The sequence below is a fragment of the Chiloscyllium plagiosum genome, chromosome 6 (assembly GCF_004010195.1).
Source record: "Chiloscyllium plagiosum isolate BGI_BamShark_2017 chromosome 6, ASM401019v2, whole genome shotgun sequence".
Lineage (NCBI taxonomy): Eukaryota > Metazoa > Chordata > Chondrichthyes > Orectolobiformes > Hemiscylliidae > Chiloscyllium > Chiloscyllium plagiosum.
Window position 1 is genome coordinate 74,199,742 of NC_057715.1, and position 19,136 is coordinate 74,218,877.

Below are 19,136 nucleotides of genomic sequence, written 5' to 3' on the forward strand. Positions count from 1 at the left end.
AATGAGCTGCCAGAGGATGTGGTGGAGGCTGGTACAATTGCAACATTTAAGAGGCATTTGGATGGGTATATGAATAGGAAGAGTTTGGAGGGATATGGGCCGGGTGCTGGCAAGTGGGACTAGATTGGGTTGGGATATCTGGTCGGCATGGACGGGTTGGACCGAAGGGTCTGTTTCCACGCTGTACATCTCTATGACTCTCTGACTCTATGTCTCTGAGAGGTAACCTGCAAACTACCTACAAGATGCAACACCACATTTGTTTTACATGATACATAGGCATAAGGTGTCAATTTGATAATAGTTTGATAAAAACACAGTTAACAATTCTCATTTCACTGACAGTTTGGAGGTTTTGCAGCTTGTTCTCATCCGGTAATCCTTTCCCAATCTGGAAAGGTATGTGTTACTTTCAGTTGCTCTTCCTCCAGATTGCTGTCATTCAGCATCATTGCCGCATCATCAGTCTTCTTTCTCACTTTGTGCATAATTGGCATGTTATACATTGGCCTGATCTGGCTCCAATTCTTTTGCAAAAGAGCAATATGATCAGTACTTGTGTCTTAATCACTACTTGTCTGATTGCATATTTTGGAAACCTTTGATTGTATCCAAGTATTTGTAAACAGGATTTCTGACTCCCAGTCTTTGCCTGTTGTGTAGTTGTAGTAATTTTCCACTGCACAGTGGGCATGTATCTCTTTCATTTCCTTTCTCTTTGAAGAAGAATGTTGTACGTCTCCAGTGGTTAGACAAATGAATGTTAGACATTCACAATTGCCTTATGCTTAGAAGTTGTCCTGCCCATTGGTGTTGCATGGAAATTCAGCAGTGCAATATGGAAATCTTGTTCTGCTGATCAACGTTTGATGGTTATGCATTTGATGGTACTAACTGTACATTCTCTTACACCTTTTTTTAGTAAGGACTGCAGGGTGAAATGTGATTTGGGTCTTGAAATGGTTTGCCAGTGAAAAATGGATTGTTGTCAAACGCTATTTATTCCATGTGAAAAAAAATGAAAATAGTCATAATTTCAGTGATTGTTGCACTTGCATTGCTAAAGCATCAAACAATGGGAAATTTAAATAAGTAATCTGAGCAAGGATGTAACCTTCCCTGCATCTGTTGCAGTTTTGTTCAATGAGTGGATGGAGCATTGTGTGGATACATCGATTTCCTTCTCTGCTGGGGGTGATATGTTTGGCACGCTTCACATGAATTCATGAGTTGTTGTAAATCCTGATTCACTGGCTAGCCACCTTGTGCGTTCAAATCCATGTATCCGTGGTATAACATGGACATGATCTTTTATATCAATAACACAAAATACCAATTTGCCCTTCAATGAATTGCTGTGACATACCAAGTTTACCTGTGTACAGTGAAAATGAAATACTCTCAGGAAATTCTTTAATACTATATGTTTGTTACAACTCCTGAAAATTTTCAATCGTGTTAGGCATGACTTCCCTCTGACAAAGCCATTTTGACTAATTGTGATCAAACCTTTCTTCTTCAATTGGAGGTGAATTATTTCCTTCAGAATTTTCTCCAGTAGTTTTCTTACCACTGATGTGAGACTCATCAGTTCTTAATTCCCTGCCACCTCGGTTTATCTCTACCTCCCTTGAAAAGTGGAATCACATTAGTAGTCCTCCAGTCCTCAGAAACCTTCCCTGTGGCCAAATGAGAAGTTAAAAATTTTGGATATCATCCCTGTAATTTCATTCATCATCTCCCACAGCAGTCTGGAAATATGTGATCCGGAGCTGAGGATATGAGTCAAAAAGTGTGGTGCTAGAAAAGCACAACTGGTCAGGCAGCATCCTAGGACCAGGAGAGTCGACATCATCAGGAATAATGAAGAGCTTATGCTCGAAACATCGACTCTCCTGTTCCTCGGATGCTGTCTGACTGGCTGTACTTTTTCAGCCTTTTGACTGATCTCCAGCATCTGCAGTCCTCACTCCTTGGAGCAAAGGATTTGTCTACTCTTAAGCTTGTAAAACCTCCTCACTCCCTGTGACAAACCTCCTAGTTTCTTTTCCTGAGCTCTGTACTTTGGAGAAAAAGGATTCTCTATAAACGACCTCTGGCTCCATGGATAGATTATTCCTTTGATCCAAAAAGGACCTCACTCATTCCCTAATTATCCTTTGGATATGTTTACAGAATATTTTGTTTCTCTCTAATCTTACCAGTGTTTTTACATTCACCTTTGCTCTCCTATTTGCTTTCTTAAGTTCTCCTCTGCACTTATACTCCACTAAGGCCTCCAGTGATTTGCTCCCTTAGTACCTGTTAAGAGCTTCTCTTTTCCTTCTTAGACTCTTCCTAGACCTTGAGGGTTCTCTGGGCTTATTGCTCCTAGATTTCATTCTCAAGGCAATATGTTGATCCTGTACTTTTGTCAACTGTATTCTGAATGACCCCACTGTCCTACTGTAGATTTCACCAGAAGTTGCTATTCCTCGACAACTTGGTCCAGGTCCTGTCTTATTTTAATAAAGTCTGCCTTCTCCTAATCCTCTATTGCAGACTACCATTTTTCTTTTTCGTAACAGACTTAAAACATGCAGTGTTGTGGTCACTATCACAACTAAAAATATATGGTGTTATGATCAGAGAGGTGTTGTCTCAAAATAATTAAATTCTATTTGGTGATTTTTTTTTTCTGTCCCCTGAGTTAGGCAAACCAGATCTAGTGATCACTGAAGATGAAGAATACAAACGTGTAGACTTCAGTAAAGTTCCAAAAGTCAAACCAGTCTTCCAGAAAGAAAATGGTAAACATTTAAGATTTAATTGTTTATAATATTTGTGTGGATAAAAATAAACTATTCTTCAATTGCTTCTAGTATTTAAAAATGTAACTTCAATTGTGGAAATTTTAATAAGACTTTGATCATGTTGTATAAGAATATGAACCTCAATTTTGAACATTTTCAGAAAAGAATTGGCCTACATTCTTGCAAACCATTCAAATGATTAATGTACTTAGATGATTTCTGTTTGTTTAATATTGTCTATAAAATGGCAGGTGTTTGCTTGCATACATCTTTATGTTCTAAAGTAATTTGTTTGCAATATGCTTTGAGATTTTTAAAGTACCTTCCTGTTAAAAGCCTGCTGGTAAAGCACCATACAAATGCAAAGTTTCACTTCGAATTTCAAAGTTTAAATTTTAGCAAAATTAAAATAGGAACTGTTATTGGATTTCATCAAAGCATCCAAAAAATGTTGATACAAATGTCTGAGCTGTGAACTACTATACAATTTGGGAGAGCTCTTGAATAACACCTCTCTATTGTTACCCCACACAAATTCTGGATAGTTATTTTCCACTGCAGCAGCATCTTTGCTTTAAAACAAATTTACCACCATTTTTTACATTGATGTTTATGTGTGCACAGATTGGTTGTTCAGTTTCCAAATTACTTTTGCACTGCAAAATTACAAGTTACTTTTGGCTGAAAAACATTTTGGGACATTGAGGTTGTGAAAGTCTTTTTTGCATTTTTGTGCATTTATGGAACATTTATCGAACAAAGTGGTAATTTGTTTATAAATTATGTTTTATTGATTTCTGATTTTATGGACTTGGTAAGTGGGAATTGGAAATATAAAGAAACTAGTAAACATGGATAAAACATGCATGCTCCCTTAAAGTTTTATGCCATTTAAACTCTGTATTGGTTGAATTTATTTTTCAGGTACAATTACAGCTGCTAATGCAAGTACCTTAAATGATGGAGCAGCTGCTTTGGTACTAATGACTGCTGAGGCAGCTAAAAGATTAAATGTTACACCAATGGCCAGGATTGTAGGTATGTAACAAGTACTGTTTTGTTTTCATCAATGAAGTGGAGGTGTAGGATAAAAATCTTAAACTTCAATCAAGTAATCATAACCAAATGATGTTTTGTTTCCTAATGTAATCTGTGATAGCTGCCCAACTTGGGTAGTTCTATTATCAAGTGAAACTTAACTATAGATATTGTTTCTGTATGAACATCACAGAAAGGTGCAGTGGGATCAGGGCGGCCATATTTAATTTGAGGTATCTATGTATGTATTTTTCTTTGTGAAAATGTTTATTCATTGTATGAAAATATTGTTTAAACAATAGATTGAATTTGCTGAAATTTATTAATTGAAAATAAAAATTTTAAAAACATGATTTTGTGGTGGTAGTATAGAACTAATGACAGAAGTGTTAAGTGACTAATTTTGGTAGTAATAACATGGAGAGATGATACAAAATAAAGAGTACAATTATAAAGGGAGTGCAGAGACGCAGCAACTTGGATCCATTTCTATTTAAATCATTGAAGGTGGAGTACTGGTTGACAGAGTGGTTCATGAAGCATTAGTATGGTCATAGCATACAAGAGCAAGGAAGTAAGGTTAAAACTTGTGTAGAATATTGGTTCAGCCTGAACTGGAGTATTGTGCCAAGTCCTGGCTGCCACGCATTAGGAAGAATGTGGTGTGAGGAAAAACATGCAGAAAGGTTGTGATACCAATGTATTCATGTTCTGAGGGTTCTTGACAGAGTAGATAGGAAATAATTGTTCCATTGTAAGAAGGACTAAGAATTAGAGGCATATGTTTAGCTAATTGGCAAAAGAAGCAATGGTGACATGAGGAAAATATTTTCATGTAGTGACAGGTTAGAATCTGGAAGTTACTGCGTCATTTACTGTGGTGGAGCCAGGTTCAATCAAGGGAAATTATTATGTGATGAAAGAATTTGCAGGTCTGTAATGGGGAAGCTGGATTGTGGCACTTAGTAAATTGCTTCTTTTGGGAATAGCACAGATATGACAGGCCAAATTGTGGCACCCTGTGCTCTAACCATGTTGTGATTCTGCTTGACAAGGTGACGAGCTTCTTTTTGCGAAGATGGTGAAGAATGGCAGCTTGCCATATAAGGAAATGTGTTGGAAACCCAATATGGCACCATTTATTTCCACTTGCTGGAAGACAGTATCTAGAGAAGCTGTGTAAAGTGAAATTCTTAGATATTTCTATTTTTGAAGACTTGTAGGAATGGAGAAGGGAAATGGTGCTATTCTTCTTGTTCTAAAATTGTCTTATTACACTCCAAACAAAGATCTCCTGTGAACCAGCATCCAAATAGATTGGAGTGGAAGCTTGAGCAAATTGCTTCTGAAAACTAGTATGATTTTAAGTGCAGTTTGTACTTGGACTGTTACTTCTAAAGTTGCAACTCTAGCCCAGGAACTTACAACTAAGAAATGTTATCAACTTTAAACAGTTTTAACATAATTTTGTTAATCATAGTAATCTTCTCTCATTAAATTTAAAAATGAAGTTGTTTCATTGAATTGTCAATATTCTTTAAGCTGATCTGAAATTAGTCATTATGTACTTGCTTTGTTTTGTAAAACGTGTTTATTTTCTGTGCAGGTTTTGGAGATGCTGCAGTGGATCCAATTGATTTTCCAATTGCTCCTGCTTTTGCTATACCAAAGGTAGGTATGTACTATCAATATTGCAGATGTCATATAAATTAACTGTTGAAGCATCCAGAAACATTTCAAAAACATAAGTTGGATTGTATATAACTATGGTGTTTAAAAAAAAATTAGGGATAATGTTGGATCCAAAGGGACAAAACAATTGCCAGAAAAAGCAACAAGCCTAAGGACTGTTGAATGTTATAAAATTCAACAAAAAAACTTTGATCAAGAAGTGTTATGGATTTGGCCAGACCCATCAAAATACTCTAAGAAGCTAGTCCAGACTCGTAACTTTTTTTCTTACTTTAAAGGCAGATGTGAAGTGGGTGTTCCAGGTGTAATGCAGCTGGTCAAACCACTCTGCTCTAAGCAAAACAGAATTTATTTAAACACTACAATTGAAACACAAGAAACAGAATTTAGAATAACATAACTATTGGAAAACTTAACCAACCCAGTACAGTAACTATTATTTACCTGTTCCAATGCAGTGACGTTCCATAAACACATCCCTTGGCAAAAAGGGAAATTCAAACACAGATTCTTACAGGCAGGAGGGAACAACATCAGGAAAGAGATTTCAGAAGGAAGTCTGAGGAATTCTTTACTGAAGCTTGCAACTCTCCTGGACTCTAGCATCTTGTGACTGCTATAGCTAAAACAAACTAGAAAAAACCTGAACTGGAAGAACTGGTTGCTCTCCTTCAGTTGATAAACTAGATGCTTTGGTACCTTCTGCCTTTACAACCTCTCTTCCAAAAAAAACCCAAGGACAAAATAACCTTTTTAAAGTGACACTGTTGTCACAGCAGGGAAAAATAGGTTGAGAATAAAATTGCAGGGACATTGAAACTGACCATAAAGGCTTCGGTAAATATGTGAAGAGAAAAAGATTAGTCATGACAAATGTAGGTCGTATGTCAGAGGCTGACAAAATTATAATGGGAAACAAGGAAATGGCAGAAGAATTGAATACATACTTTGTTCTGCCTTCGCAAAAGAGAGCACAAATAACCACCCAGAAATGTTAAGGAACCTAGGGCCAAATGAAGGATTGAAAGAAATCAATATAAGTAAGAAAATGGTGCTAGGAAAACTAATGGAGTTAAAGGCCGACAATCACCTGGGCCTGGTAAACCCAAAGTACTAAAGGAAATTGCCTTGAAAATATTGGATGCATTGGTAGTCATCACGAAAAGTTCTCTGGACTCTGGAGCATTAGATGGTGGCAAATGTAACCACACTATTTAAAAAGGGATGGAGAGTCAAAACAAAATTATGGACCGGTTAGCCTGACGTCAGTAGTGGAAGAATGCTAGCATCTGTTATAAAAGATTTGAAAACAAAACACTTGCAAAGCATTAGCTTGATTGAAAGAAGCCACCATGGATTTATGAAGGACTGATCATGATTAGCAAATCTCCGATAGATTTTAGAGGATTTAACTCTTAGAATAGTTAAGGGAGAACCGGTGGATTGGTATATTTGGATTTTCAGAAGAGTTTTGATAAGATCCTTCATAAGAGGTAGATGGGCAAAGTTAAAACATATGGGATAGGGGTAATATAGTGCCGTGGATTGAGAATTGGTTGATAGGATTCAGAGAGTGAATCAGTTGGTGTTTTTCTTAGTGGTTACTAATGACTAGTAGGTTATCACAAGCATCAGAGCTGAAAAATGTGTTGCTGGAAAAGCGCAGCAGGTCAGGCAGCATTCAAGGAGCAGGAGAATCGACGGTTCAGGCATAAGCCCTTCTTCAGGAATGTTGAATGTAAGCTGTGAAATCTGGGTGTGGGTAGATATCATTTTGAAATGCGCAAAAAAACCCTCCAGTAATTTGCATCTTTACTGAAAAAGACCTTTAACTACAATTAATGTGATTTAAAACCCATCAATGCAAAGACTGAATCAAATGTATTGGGTTACTTGGGCTATGTCATCACCACTCTGGATTGGTTTTGTCATTTTTGGTTTCAGAATCATCCCTCAATAACATATTTTCCTCTTCAGCCACTGAATTGAGTATTTTGCATTGTTCAAAAAAAAGTCACTGTTCCTTCACTGTCACTAGGTCCAAATCCTGAAATTCCCTCCCTAATAGCATTGTGGGTCAGATAAACTGTGGTTCAAGAAGGCAGCTCACACCCACCTTCTCAAGGGCAACTAGGGACAGGCAATAAATGCTGGACAGCCAACAATGCCCACATCCCATGAATGAACAATTTTTAAAAAAATCATTCCATTTGGAAAAAGTTGCTTAAAGTTGCACAAGATGCTAAAAGGGGGCATTGACAATGTAGATGTAAAAAGGTTTCCTCCTGTGTGGCAATCTAGAATGAGAAGTCGGTTTTTAGGATAAGGGGTAGCACATTTAAAACAGTGAGAAGTTTCTTCTCTCAAAGGATTGTGATTTTGAAATTCACTATCCCAGAGTGCATTGGATGCTGGGACATTGAGTAAATTTGAGGTGATATACAGATTTTTATTTAGTAATGGATTGAAGGATTATGGAGAGCAGGTGGAAAGTGCAGTTGAAGCTAAGATTAGATCACCTACGATTGTATCAAATGTCAACAGGTTCAAAGGGCTGAATTACCTACACTTGCAGCTTTGTGGATCCCTGACATAATGGCAACTTCACTTATGATACATGCATATTCTGGACAATTTTCAATGAGGAGCAGGGAGAAATGGGCATTCAAACCACAAGTAAAGCCTGTATTTATGATACCAATGTATGTATTTGATATTTTCCTATTAAATCTAAAGTTATTAGGGAAATTAACCACTTGACTATCAATTCAAGGTTTACCGTCTTAGGGTATGACTAAAGAATGAATAATAAATACCTTTAAAAATAAAAATTGTTCCTTTCTTAGCATTGATTTAAACTTTTTTTACCTTTCTTTCAAAAAATATATATATTTAAGTGACTCCGGTCAGTAACATTTGTTCTGTCCTCTATTTGTAAGAAGTTAAATCTATTGAAACAAAGGCTGGAGACGCTGAGCAAATATGGCAGCATTGGTGGGAGACTAACACTTCGTTTTTTGAGTCCGATATGTCATCGGAATTGCTTCACTGTTCTAGTGCCGAAGAATCATCACTGGGCTTGAAATGCTAACTCTCTTTTTTTTCAATCTTCAGAAACCTCCAGTACTGCTGCATTCCTTAAGTGCTCTATTGTTATTTATTTGGTTCAACATGAAATTTCTAGTCTTCATCTTCCTTTTCAATTTAATAAGCACTGTGAACAGAAACTAACTTTACATGGTTGAAAATTTTAAACGGAATTTATGTACACTTAAATGTTTTCTGTATTTGTCTTAAACCAGCTCCTTAAAACAACTGGCATAAAAAAGGAAGATATTGCAATGTGGGAGATTAATGAAGCATTTAGTGTTGTTGTTCTGGCTAACATTAAAATGTTGGAGGTTGACCCTCAAAAAGTTAACATCAATGGTGGAGCAGTATCTCTTGGTCATCCTATTGGGTAAGTAGAAATCCCAAACCTGTTTGTTTTTTTAAAAACTGGAGAATTGTTGGGTTTTCAGTTACCAAATCTGCTTCTTCAGAGCTGTCTCTAGTACTTGTTCCAAAAATATAGATGATGAATTTAATCAGACCAGGAAGCATTCCAGAAACTTATTATACCTAACAAGTTGCATTAAGTCACATTGTTTTGAAGAGTTTGTGGGGTAGTGCACATAAAAATGCATTTTGAGCATTACTACATCTCAAGGCTGAGCAGAAGCCCCAGTTGATTTCCCACTCCCTCCTGCAGGGGCATTAAAGTTTGATTTTTAAAAAAAGTCTCACTTGCAAAACACAACTCTGTAAATGTACCCAGTTATTTCGGAAGGGAACATTAATTGGTTTGTCTGTTTGGGAAATGTCTTTGATTCCATAATCTTCACTTATGTTGGACCAGGCATGTTTGTTGTAGAAAGCTAATCACCATCAAGGAGGAAAACTTATCTAAGCTTGCTTGAGGTGTATTTTGAATTTGTACTTTGACAAATATTCCATTTTTTCATTCTGTTTGAACTTCATGAATAATAAACATTTTTGGACAAATTTGGAACAATTTTTTTTAATTTTAGAATGTCTGGAACAAGAATTGTTGGACATATGGCTTATAATCTAAAGCCTGGAGAATATGGTGTGGCTGGAATCTGTAATGGAGGTGGTGGTGCTTCTTCAATACTAATTCAGCGCTTGTAAAATAGTCATTGAATTGGAAAGATAATCAAGGATTAAGCTGCTAAACATTCACTAAATGAAGTTTTGTTACATACATCATTATTCAATCAGTTGGAAACATGACATCTGCAGTACTTCAAGTTGGTAATGAGTGAAATATGCCTTACAACTTTTATTGTACTTCAACTGTAATCTGATAAATGCAAATATTTTAAGATTAACTGTCCAAACATGAAGTCATTGCCCTTCTAACCAAAGCATACAAGATTAATGTTTTTTAAATTGTCAGCTTTGTATGAAAAATGAATTTTTCAATGGATTTGTATTAGTTAAATATGTGCTCATTAAGAAAAGCAGGTGCTGTAATTGTTACAACAGGCATATCAATAATGGTCATTTATTGTGGAATCCATGTTTATTTCAAATAAAATAAAATTTGCAAAAACCCTTTGAATTACTTAATATAGGAAGGTGATGGTATGAGGGATAAAAAAGATTTCTCATCACTTAAAGAACAAACAACTGGAAGGAATTTTCTACAATGGTGTAAGCTTTCTAACAAACTTAAAGGCTATATCCTTCCATGAAATAAATTGAGACTGCTCAATAGTGGTATTCACTTGAACACATTTATTAAAGCACAGGTTGAAATTTTACAGTATTTACAAATTAACTGAGTATTAATTGTAACAATATACAGTTTCAAAAGCATTTTCAATCATAATCTAGTCACTCACTTTCTACAAGATTTGCTTTCAATTGTGCCATTTAAAGATGAGTTTGCTCAGTAAATTTCAACACTAAGTGCTGTTTATTAATACCAGGAATCAGTTATTGTATAAAGTGAACTGACAGCAGAATGCAAGAACAATTTGGTTCACAAAATTGAAGCCAGTGAATTCTGCATAATCATTCATCATATTGCAGTGAACTTAAAAATTTATCTACATCCATTTCAACAGGAAAAGAGTCAAGGTGTTTCTTTCGTTTGTGTTTCTGCAAGATAAAACAATTCATTTTGAAGTTAGAATAGTACTTTAAGTAAAGAAATTAAAAAGAACATCTGCAATATGCCCTATAGTTTAGGAAATTAAAAGCAATATCTTACAAGTTGTATAACTTAATTCATTGACGATTTCTATGTGAAGTTCTTGTTAACTGAGTAGAAGATAGGTGAAATACTTGAAGTGAACATGCTGTAAACTTTTAAAAATGTCTTTAATAATCAGCAAAACTAAAGCCATCCTCTGGCTCACAATCACTTACTTCAAAAGACTGTTCCAGCATCTGATTTGTCACTTAATTTTTGGCTTCTACATATTTCCCATTAATTTTGTCAGCTTAGTAACTGTGGTTTTTTTGCAGTTCCATCAAGCACTCAATTTCTCCCAGTCTCTACATACCTAAAAAAAGGTAATTAACTCTTCTTTGATGGATCATCCCTAACTTCAAGATAATAATAATGCATTTCACTGAACTTTAGTTTGTACCCACATCCTCATTCCTAAGACAGAAGTTTTACTGGAAAGTACAGACTTGTGGGGGGAGGTGTGTGTTTCATACTGGGTGTTCCCTTGGCCTGGGTTCAACATCTGGCTAGTCTTAAGCAAATCTACAATGTCCTGGAGTTTTTAACCGCTCTAATATAAGAGATTAGATTACTTAGGGCCTGTTTCCACACTTCGGCCCAACAAGTACCACACCGACCCGCCAAAGCGCAACCCACCCAGACTCATTCCCCTACATTTACCCTTTCACCTAACACTACAGGCAATTTAGCATGGCCAGTTCACCTAACCTGCACATTTTTGGACTGTGGGAGGAAACCCACACAGACACAGGGAAAATGTGCAAACTCCACACAGACAGACAGGAATTGAACCCAGATTTCTGGTGCTGTGAGGCAGCAGTGCTAACCACTGTGCCACCCGGGAGTACAAACTCCACACAGATGATTGTCTGAGGTGGGAATTGAATCCGGGTCGCTGGTGCTGTGAGGCAGCAGTGCTAACCACTGTGCTACCGTGCCGCCCAACAAATCTCAAATCAAAAAGATCTGGTTCACTGTAATGCTGTACTGTCACATTTCTACCAGTAAATGGAGGAATACGGATAAGTTAGCCCAGACTCTAAACAAAATAGTTACGAAACATTCTCTACCTAAACGGATTATTCCCAATACTGACATGAAACATAATGGCATTTGAAACAAAGCATCCACTGGCTGGGAAGTGAACTAGCTCTGAAAATTCTATTAGTATAACATGGAGGACAAATTAGTAATGCAACAAGGAAAGCACAAAGAAAATACTTTTTTTAAACCACTATATTCTTTTGAAGTTTAAATTAAAGCTTGAACTCTTATGCAAGTTTTTTTAAATGTAGATTCTGATGCTGTAAAGAATAGAAAATATTAATCTTAGGACTCAGAGAAACAAGTTACAGAACATTCAGAAGCGGTTTAAACATGGGAAAGACTTGTCCAAATATTCCACAAATGGATAGATCTACATAGAGACACTTCAGACAGGGGATTGTGCAAACAAACTTTGGAAATTTGTCCAAGGTGTAAAACCTAAAATTTTCTGGGCAAACATTTACAGAGTTCCATTATTATTGCAGTTACAATGAAGCCTTGCTGGATAGTCTAGGCCTGTATTTCCAATCTTCAAGTTTAGGTAGTCATAATTGTTTTGAAATGGAACATACCAACGAGGAACAAGAATAAGCCACTTGGTTTTCAGAACCTACTCGACCACTCAAAAAATTATGGCTGATCTGATTTTTAACTCAACTCTACATTCCTGCATATTCCTAAAAATCTTTCATGGTAATCAAGAATCTACTTCCATCTTAAAAATATTTAAAGGTATTCATCCACTGCCTTCTGAGAAAGGGAATTCCAAAGACAACCCTCAAAAAATAATTTAATCCATTTTATAAGAAACAAAAACTGTAACTATATGCCAATTAGCTTTGGGAAAAATTTACAGGTATCAGAGCATTTCAAAATACATATGGTCAAATACAGTCAGCATTGCTTAACCGAGGACACAACACCTGAGAAATTTATTAGAGTTAAGTAACAAGCAGGGTAAACAAAGGGGAAGCAGTGGAGGTGAGATATTTGGTTTTCAGAAGGCTACATAATAAGCTAAGACCTAATGGTGTTGAAGGTATATTAGCATATATGGAGGATTGGTAAACTAACAGAAGACAAATTTGGGGTAAATGGGGCATTTTCAGGATGGAGTGCCAGAGACCAGTGTTAGGGTGACAAATATTTACAATATACATTAATGCTTTGGATAAGAAAAGTGAGTGGACTATATATAGATAAGATTGCAGATGACAAAAAATAGGTTGGAAGCCAAGTGCTAAGGATGACAAAGTGTCTACAGCGGCATACAGACAGATTAAGCATGTGAGCAAAAATTTGGGAAATGGAATATAGTATGGGATGTGATGTTCTGCATTTTGGCAAAAATGGGGAGTGTTTAAATGGTGAAAGCCTGGCAAAATGCACAGAACAGAGGGATTTTGGAATCCTTGTCCATGGATTACATAAAGCTAGCATCTAAGGTACAGTTGATAACCCTTTGTCCAAAATCCAAAGAGTTTTCATGAAGTTTTTTTCTCATTAACAAGGTCAGCAGTTAACCCAACTCTACACCCACTTGATGCATATCGCTCAGATGCAATGTGGGTGGGCATGGTCCAGCACTGGCAGACCTCAATTCTGTCTCAGGGCATGTAGTACTTAATGAGTCTGCTGTTTGGTAAGATTTTTTAAAAATTTCACCGTCAAACTGTCACTTATTCCAAAATCCGAAAACCAGCTGGTCCTTCGGATAAAGGATTGTGTACCTGTAATAGGAAAATGGAATGTTGGCCTTTTATTCTCCATTCCCTTTGAAGTAGGGAGGTTTATCTAAAACAATACAAACGAGTCAGACTGCAGCTAGAATAGTGCAAAGAGTTTTGGGCCTCTTACTCAAGGCAATCCAGAGATATTTCACTAGGTTGATAATAAGTATGGAGGGACTGTCTTATGAGAAGAGGTTGAGTAGGTTGGAGCCTATAGTCATTGCCATTTAGAAGAAGGAGGCAACCTTATTGATGCAGGCAAGATTCTTAAGGGACTGGACAGGGCACATGTAGAAAGAAGGTTTTCCCTTGTAGAGTCTAGGACCAGAGCACAACTTCAGAATACAGGGTTGTCCCCTTAAGACAGAGAAGGAGGAATTTATTTCTCAAAGGGTAGTGAGTCTGTGGAGTTCTTTATCTCAGTAGGCTGTTAAGGCTGCATCATTAAGTAGATTCAAGGCTGATCAGTAAGGGAACCAAATATAGGGAAAAGACAGGCAAATGGAGCTGAGGATTATCACATCAGCATGATTCATTCAGTAAAAGGAGCCAGCTGAATGGCCTACATCCTTGGATCGTATTTTTGGAACCATTCTACTTTCCAAAGTCTGCAAGTTAATCAAGTATCGTGGAAATAATAATAAACTGGAATAATTTAGCACAACATTCAGATATTACTTTAGTTTATAATGCAACTCTGCAAAGAAAATGATCAAGCACATCACCCAGCCTTTTTCAGAGTTTTTACATCAGCGCCGAAAAAGACCCTTTGGCTCATCAATCCACATACCTATTCTAATCCCATTTTCCAACACAGGGCCTGGTACGCTACTGCATTTCAAGTGTTCATATTAAAGAGTTCTTAATGTTTTGAGGGCTCCTACCTCTAGCAACATTTTAGGCAGTGAGTTTCTGATATCCATCCTCCCTTGGGGGGGGGGGGGGGGAGAAGAGAACTTGTCCTTGAATGCTTTTAAAGCTTCCTCTTCCTCGCCTAAAAACTGTGCCTCCTGGTTATGGATTCCTCTAGGGGGAATTCCTTCTCCCCATTCATGCCCCTCAATTTTGTATACCTGAACAAATTCTTCCAGCTAGATTGATACCTTTGAGCAAGTATGCCCATCATATTATTGTAAAAAAAGTTTTAAACATTTTACACTTCATATCCAATCTACATGCTAATACCAGAATCCACAAGGCTATACACTCATGGCCGGCCAAAATTCGTCCTAACTCCATCTACAACACCACCATTGTAAGCTGCATCTCAGTGAGGAGACAGAATACAGGGAAGAGATGGTGTAAAGATAACAATCTCTCGTTCAACGTCAGCAAAACGAAACAGCTGGTCACTGACTTCGGGAATCAAGGTGAAGGGCCCCTATCTACATCAATGGTGTGAGGTGGAGATGGTTCAGTGCGTCAAGTTCCTACGAGTGATGATCACCAACAATCTGCCCTGGTCCACACGCCTTGATGCAACAATCAAGAAAGCATAACACCCCTATTCATCAGGAGGCTAAAGAAATTTAGCACGTCCATGAACACTCTTATCATTTTTATGGATGCACCATAGAAAGCATTCTATCCGGATGCATCAATGTGGTAAGGTAACTGCTCTGCCCATGACTGTAAGAAACTACAGAGTTGTGAACACAGCCTAGTCCATCACACAAGTCAACCTTCCATTCACTGACTCCATCTATACCTTCGGAAAGGCAGCCAGCATAATCAAAGATCCCTCCCACTTTAGTTATAATCTCTTACAATTTTTTACGTTGGGCAGAAGATATAAAAGCTTAAACACATACCAACAGATTTAAGAATAGCTTCTTCCCTACTGTTTAATAGACTCCTCAAATTGACCCCTCACATTTTAAGATTAATGTTGAACTCGCTCTTTATGCACCTTCTCTGCAGCCATAATGTTGTTTTCTTTGCTCTGTTCTATTATCCTAATGCACTTTGTATGGTATGATCTGCCCTACTGCATACAACAAAACTTCTCTACCTAGATGCGTGTGACAGTAATAAATCAAATCAAATCAGTTTATCTGCATTGCACTTCATATCCAGTCCACATGCCAGTTTTACCTGGGCTGTTCTGTAGTTTTTCGCATCCAAAAGTCATCTTATTCAAAATCATAAATACAAGCAACCAGTCCATGGTGTAGGTAATGGATCTCAGTGTCTTTTATTGTAGCTCACCAAATGAAACCTGTTCTACTATTTTTAATAGCATTTGCCAGTGGAAATAGTTCTTGTTATTGACCAGACTGGTTGCAGATTGCCAAACACCTACCATCAGGTCTCCATGTCAAAAATTTAAGAATAAACTACTTACATGTGATTTTGATCGTTTTTTCTTTCCAGGTGAGCTGGAATTTTGAAGATCTGTCTTGCTGGACAAAGAATGATGTCTACATTCCTCCTCCCGTTCTTCCAGCTTTCGCTTCTTTTGGCCAAGTGGAGATGTGACTTGGCGCGTGTTATCTTTCAGAGGGGTGGCACCAGAAGTCTTTGCAATTGCAGCCCTGGACAGAATCATTAGAGTATGTGCAGCCATACTAACACTGTTTTCACTTCCTGTTTCACTTGCTGGGCTGCATGCTGGTATATCTGGTGTTGTAGGGGGTACCATCACTCTTGGTGATGCCTTCTCATCTCCAAGACCTTTGTTGCGAGGAGTCCTTTGAAAGTCTAAGCAATCATCTGGTCCTTCATTTGCATTACAGCCTGGTGTCCTAGGCATGGTTAAGTCAGCATTACTAGTTTGTTTTGGGGCAGGGCTTTGCCTCTGCATGTCTTGGAGCATCTCAGCTGCTTGTTTAGTCAGCGTGCTGGTCAGACTAAAACTATCGCTTTTATCTAAATTCCTTTTAGAAGCAGTTTCTTGAGAGACTGTAAGAGCAATGGTGACTTTTTTGCACTCTTGCTGGGATTCAGGAATTCTATTACTGCCATCTTTGTCTGCAACTGTAGTTTGAGAATTGGGTCTTTCACTTTGAGAGACTCTTTTTTGCATCTGTACACTTGGAAGATCTGAAGTTTCTCTACTTCTCTGTCGAACCTGATCCCTACTTGCCTCATTTTCTTTATTTGCTGTTGTTTTGTGGAATGACTCATAAGGTTGGCCAGAAGATGAACTTTTAGTCTTCTCTGATTTCCCCTGTACTTCCCTCCCTTTACTAACCCTTAGATCTGTCCTTTCAGATCGCTCCTTGTTCTGGGAAGTAAAAGTTGCATCAGATTGATTTATATTATCAGTACGATATTCCTTTTTTGCCTGACTAGTGTTATACTCCACACGGGAATGGTCTGATTGTGTGGCTGTTGCATTATCAAAGCACAACACTCGTCTGTGGCGCTGTGATCTCAATTTTGAGCTTGATGCATTAGGTATCTCCACTGTGGGCTCTCTCGATTTTCCCATTTGGTCGCCAGGAACAGTTTGTTCTGAATTTTCAGCTCTAGAAAATAATTCAGATTTTGCACTTAGTTGCAGCTTTTATCAAAGAAAAAAAAAAATCACAGAAGGTAGAAATAATTTACTCTACTTCACACAAAGAAACACTATTTCCACCAGGCACCTTCCCAGATTACGAGAGAATAGCTTTTCTAAAATTAAAAGGAGAGTAAATTTCCTTCACGTCAGTTAAGTGATTGAGCAGCTCAGAGGATAAAGTGTGAACAGAAACTAGAAGAAAAAGGCATGCTGCCACATGGGGTTGGTTAACATTTACAGTAAGTGCAGCACTTATACAGTAGGAGTTCAGTTCTCATAACTGTACTATTATTCATTCACTGGATAAAGGTGTCATTGGCAGCATTTATTGCCCATCCCTAGTTTGTCCAGAGAGCAGTTAAGAGTCAAAGACATTGCTGTGGATTTGGAGTTGCACGTAGGCCAGACTAGCTGATGGTGGCAGATTTCCTTCCCGAAGGTGGTTTACCAAACCAGAAGGACATTTCTGACAATTCACAATGGTGTCACTATTATTAGACTTTGAATTCCACATTTTCACTGAATTCAAAATGCGCCATCTGCCATGGCAGGATTCAAATCATGTTCCCAGATGTAACTTGGGTTTTTGGATTAATATTCTCGCAATAAGACCACTGGAACATTGCCTCCCCATATCAAAACTCATTCATTAAACAGAATTGAGACAGACAGGTGATGTTTTGCAGCTGTAGTATGTGGGCGCTAGTGAATCCCACTGCGATCCATGGTGACACTGGCAGCAAGTGTTAGCTATGAGGAACTTCAGCTCAGAGTTGACGAGCGGTTATCTGAACTGCAAGAATCACAACATATCAGTGAGAGGTTTCTTGATGCTGTTTCACGACACAGTTAAACCCCTTAGAATATTTACATCAAATCTGGTCAGTTGTCAGGTACTAAAAGGTGAGAGTGTAGGTGAGATGGTACAAAGATACCAAATTTAGCCTCGCAGGAGTGTCAGCGAACCCTGTCCAGTAGGTACCAGAGTCTTAGTTCCAATATGGACGAAAGCACAGACTGCAATAAAAATGAGCACTATGATCATTCAAGTGGGGGCACAAAAGAGCCGTGTTTTATTATATTTCTCATGTACTTCAGGGAATAGATACTGCACTTTGCAAAGACAGAGTCCCAAAGGTTGTGTTATCTACTTGGTACCAAAGTTCAGGAACTCTCTTCTGGGCTGGGAAGATTGGGAAGGAAAGGATCGAGTTGCCTTGGCCCATGTAGGTACCAACAATAGGTGGGACTTGGACAGAGGTTCTGAACCACAATGATGACAACCTCTGGGTTACTATACATGAAAACTGGCATAGAGTAAATAAGCTTAGAGGAAATCGTATGGTTCAAAGATTTATGGGAGCAACAGGTTCTGATTCATGAGGCATCAGTTTTGGGAAAGAAAGTTGTTCCATTGGGATGGGCTTCGTTTGAACCATGATGTGACCAGTGTCTTGGAGAAGCATACAACTAGGTCGTACATAGGGCTTTAAACTGATTAGTATAACAGGTTTCAACCAAGAGGAATTTTTTAAAAATCAAAAGGAAATGAGAGTAGAGATAGAGGGTAGTGAAGAGGCAATCAAACTGTGACAGAAGAGTGCAGCAGAAATTAGAATTGGCGGGGGCAATAAAGATAAAGCAAAGCTCACATCTTTTTTCATAACGGATGTAGACTTGTAACAAGGATAAATTAGTTGCCAGCACAAATAGAAATAAATGAATATGGCTTGATAGTTATTATGGAGATGGATTGCAGGGTGATCAAAAACTAGAAAACTAAATGATGACAGAAATGGTACAGAATTTAAACCAAATTCTTTTGCACCCGTCTTCACATTGGAGGACACAATAATTATTCTAAAGATAACAGTTAAGCAAATTGCTGTTGGGAGAAAAGATCTTGTAATAATTTCTAACATTAGTGTGTGAAATATTTTCTCGCTCATGTGACTAAAGGCAGACAGGTCGCCAGGACCTGATGGCCTGCATTCAAAGGTTTTAATAGAAGAGACTACAGAGGTACTGAAGGCTTTGGTTGAAATATTTCAGCACTCATTGGATTCTAGGAG

The 19,136-nt window shown here is 37.7% G+C and overlaps 2 protein-coding genes across 2 annotated transcripts in view; one reads left to right on the forward strand and one right to left on the reverse strand.

Annotated features, from left to right (window-relative positions):
- The window catches only part of acat1 (acetyl-CoA acetyltransferase 1), a 32,146-nt gene extending 22,009 nt beyond the window's left edge, over positions 1 to 10,137 (forward strand). Inside the window, exons 8-12 of the mRNA XM_043691845.1 lie at positions 2,694 to 2,789; positions 3,717 to 3,830; positions 5,437 to 5,501; positions 8,825 to 8,982; positions 9,593 to 10,137. Of these exons, the coding sequence (XP_043547780.1) occupies positions 2,694 to 2,789; positions 3,717 to 3,830; positions 5,437 to 5,501; positions 8,825 to 8,982; positions 9,593 to 9,713 (554 nt within the window). The 3' untranslated portion in view covers positions 9,714 to 10,137. The remainder of the gene's footprint in view (positions 1 to 2,693; positions 2,790 to 3,716; positions 3,831 to 5,436; positions 5,502 to 8,824; positions 8,983 to 9,592) is intronic.
- Positions 10,138 to 10,302: 165 nt separating this feature from the next.
- The window catches only part of npat (nuclear protein, ataxia-telangiectasia locus), a 42,932-nt gene continuing 34,098 nt past the window's right edge, over positions 10,303 to 19,136 (reverse strand). The window contains exons 17-18 of the mRNA XM_043691844.1: positions 15,904 to 17,029; positions 10,303 to 10,688 (exon numbers count right to left, since the gene is read on the reverse strand). Of these exons, the coding sequence (XP_043547779.1) occupies positions 10,602 to 10,688; positions 15,904 to 17,029 (1,213 nt within the window). The 3' untranslated portion in view covers positions 10,303 to 10,601. The remainder of the gene's footprint in view (positions 10,689 to 15,903; positions 17,030 to 19,136) is intronic.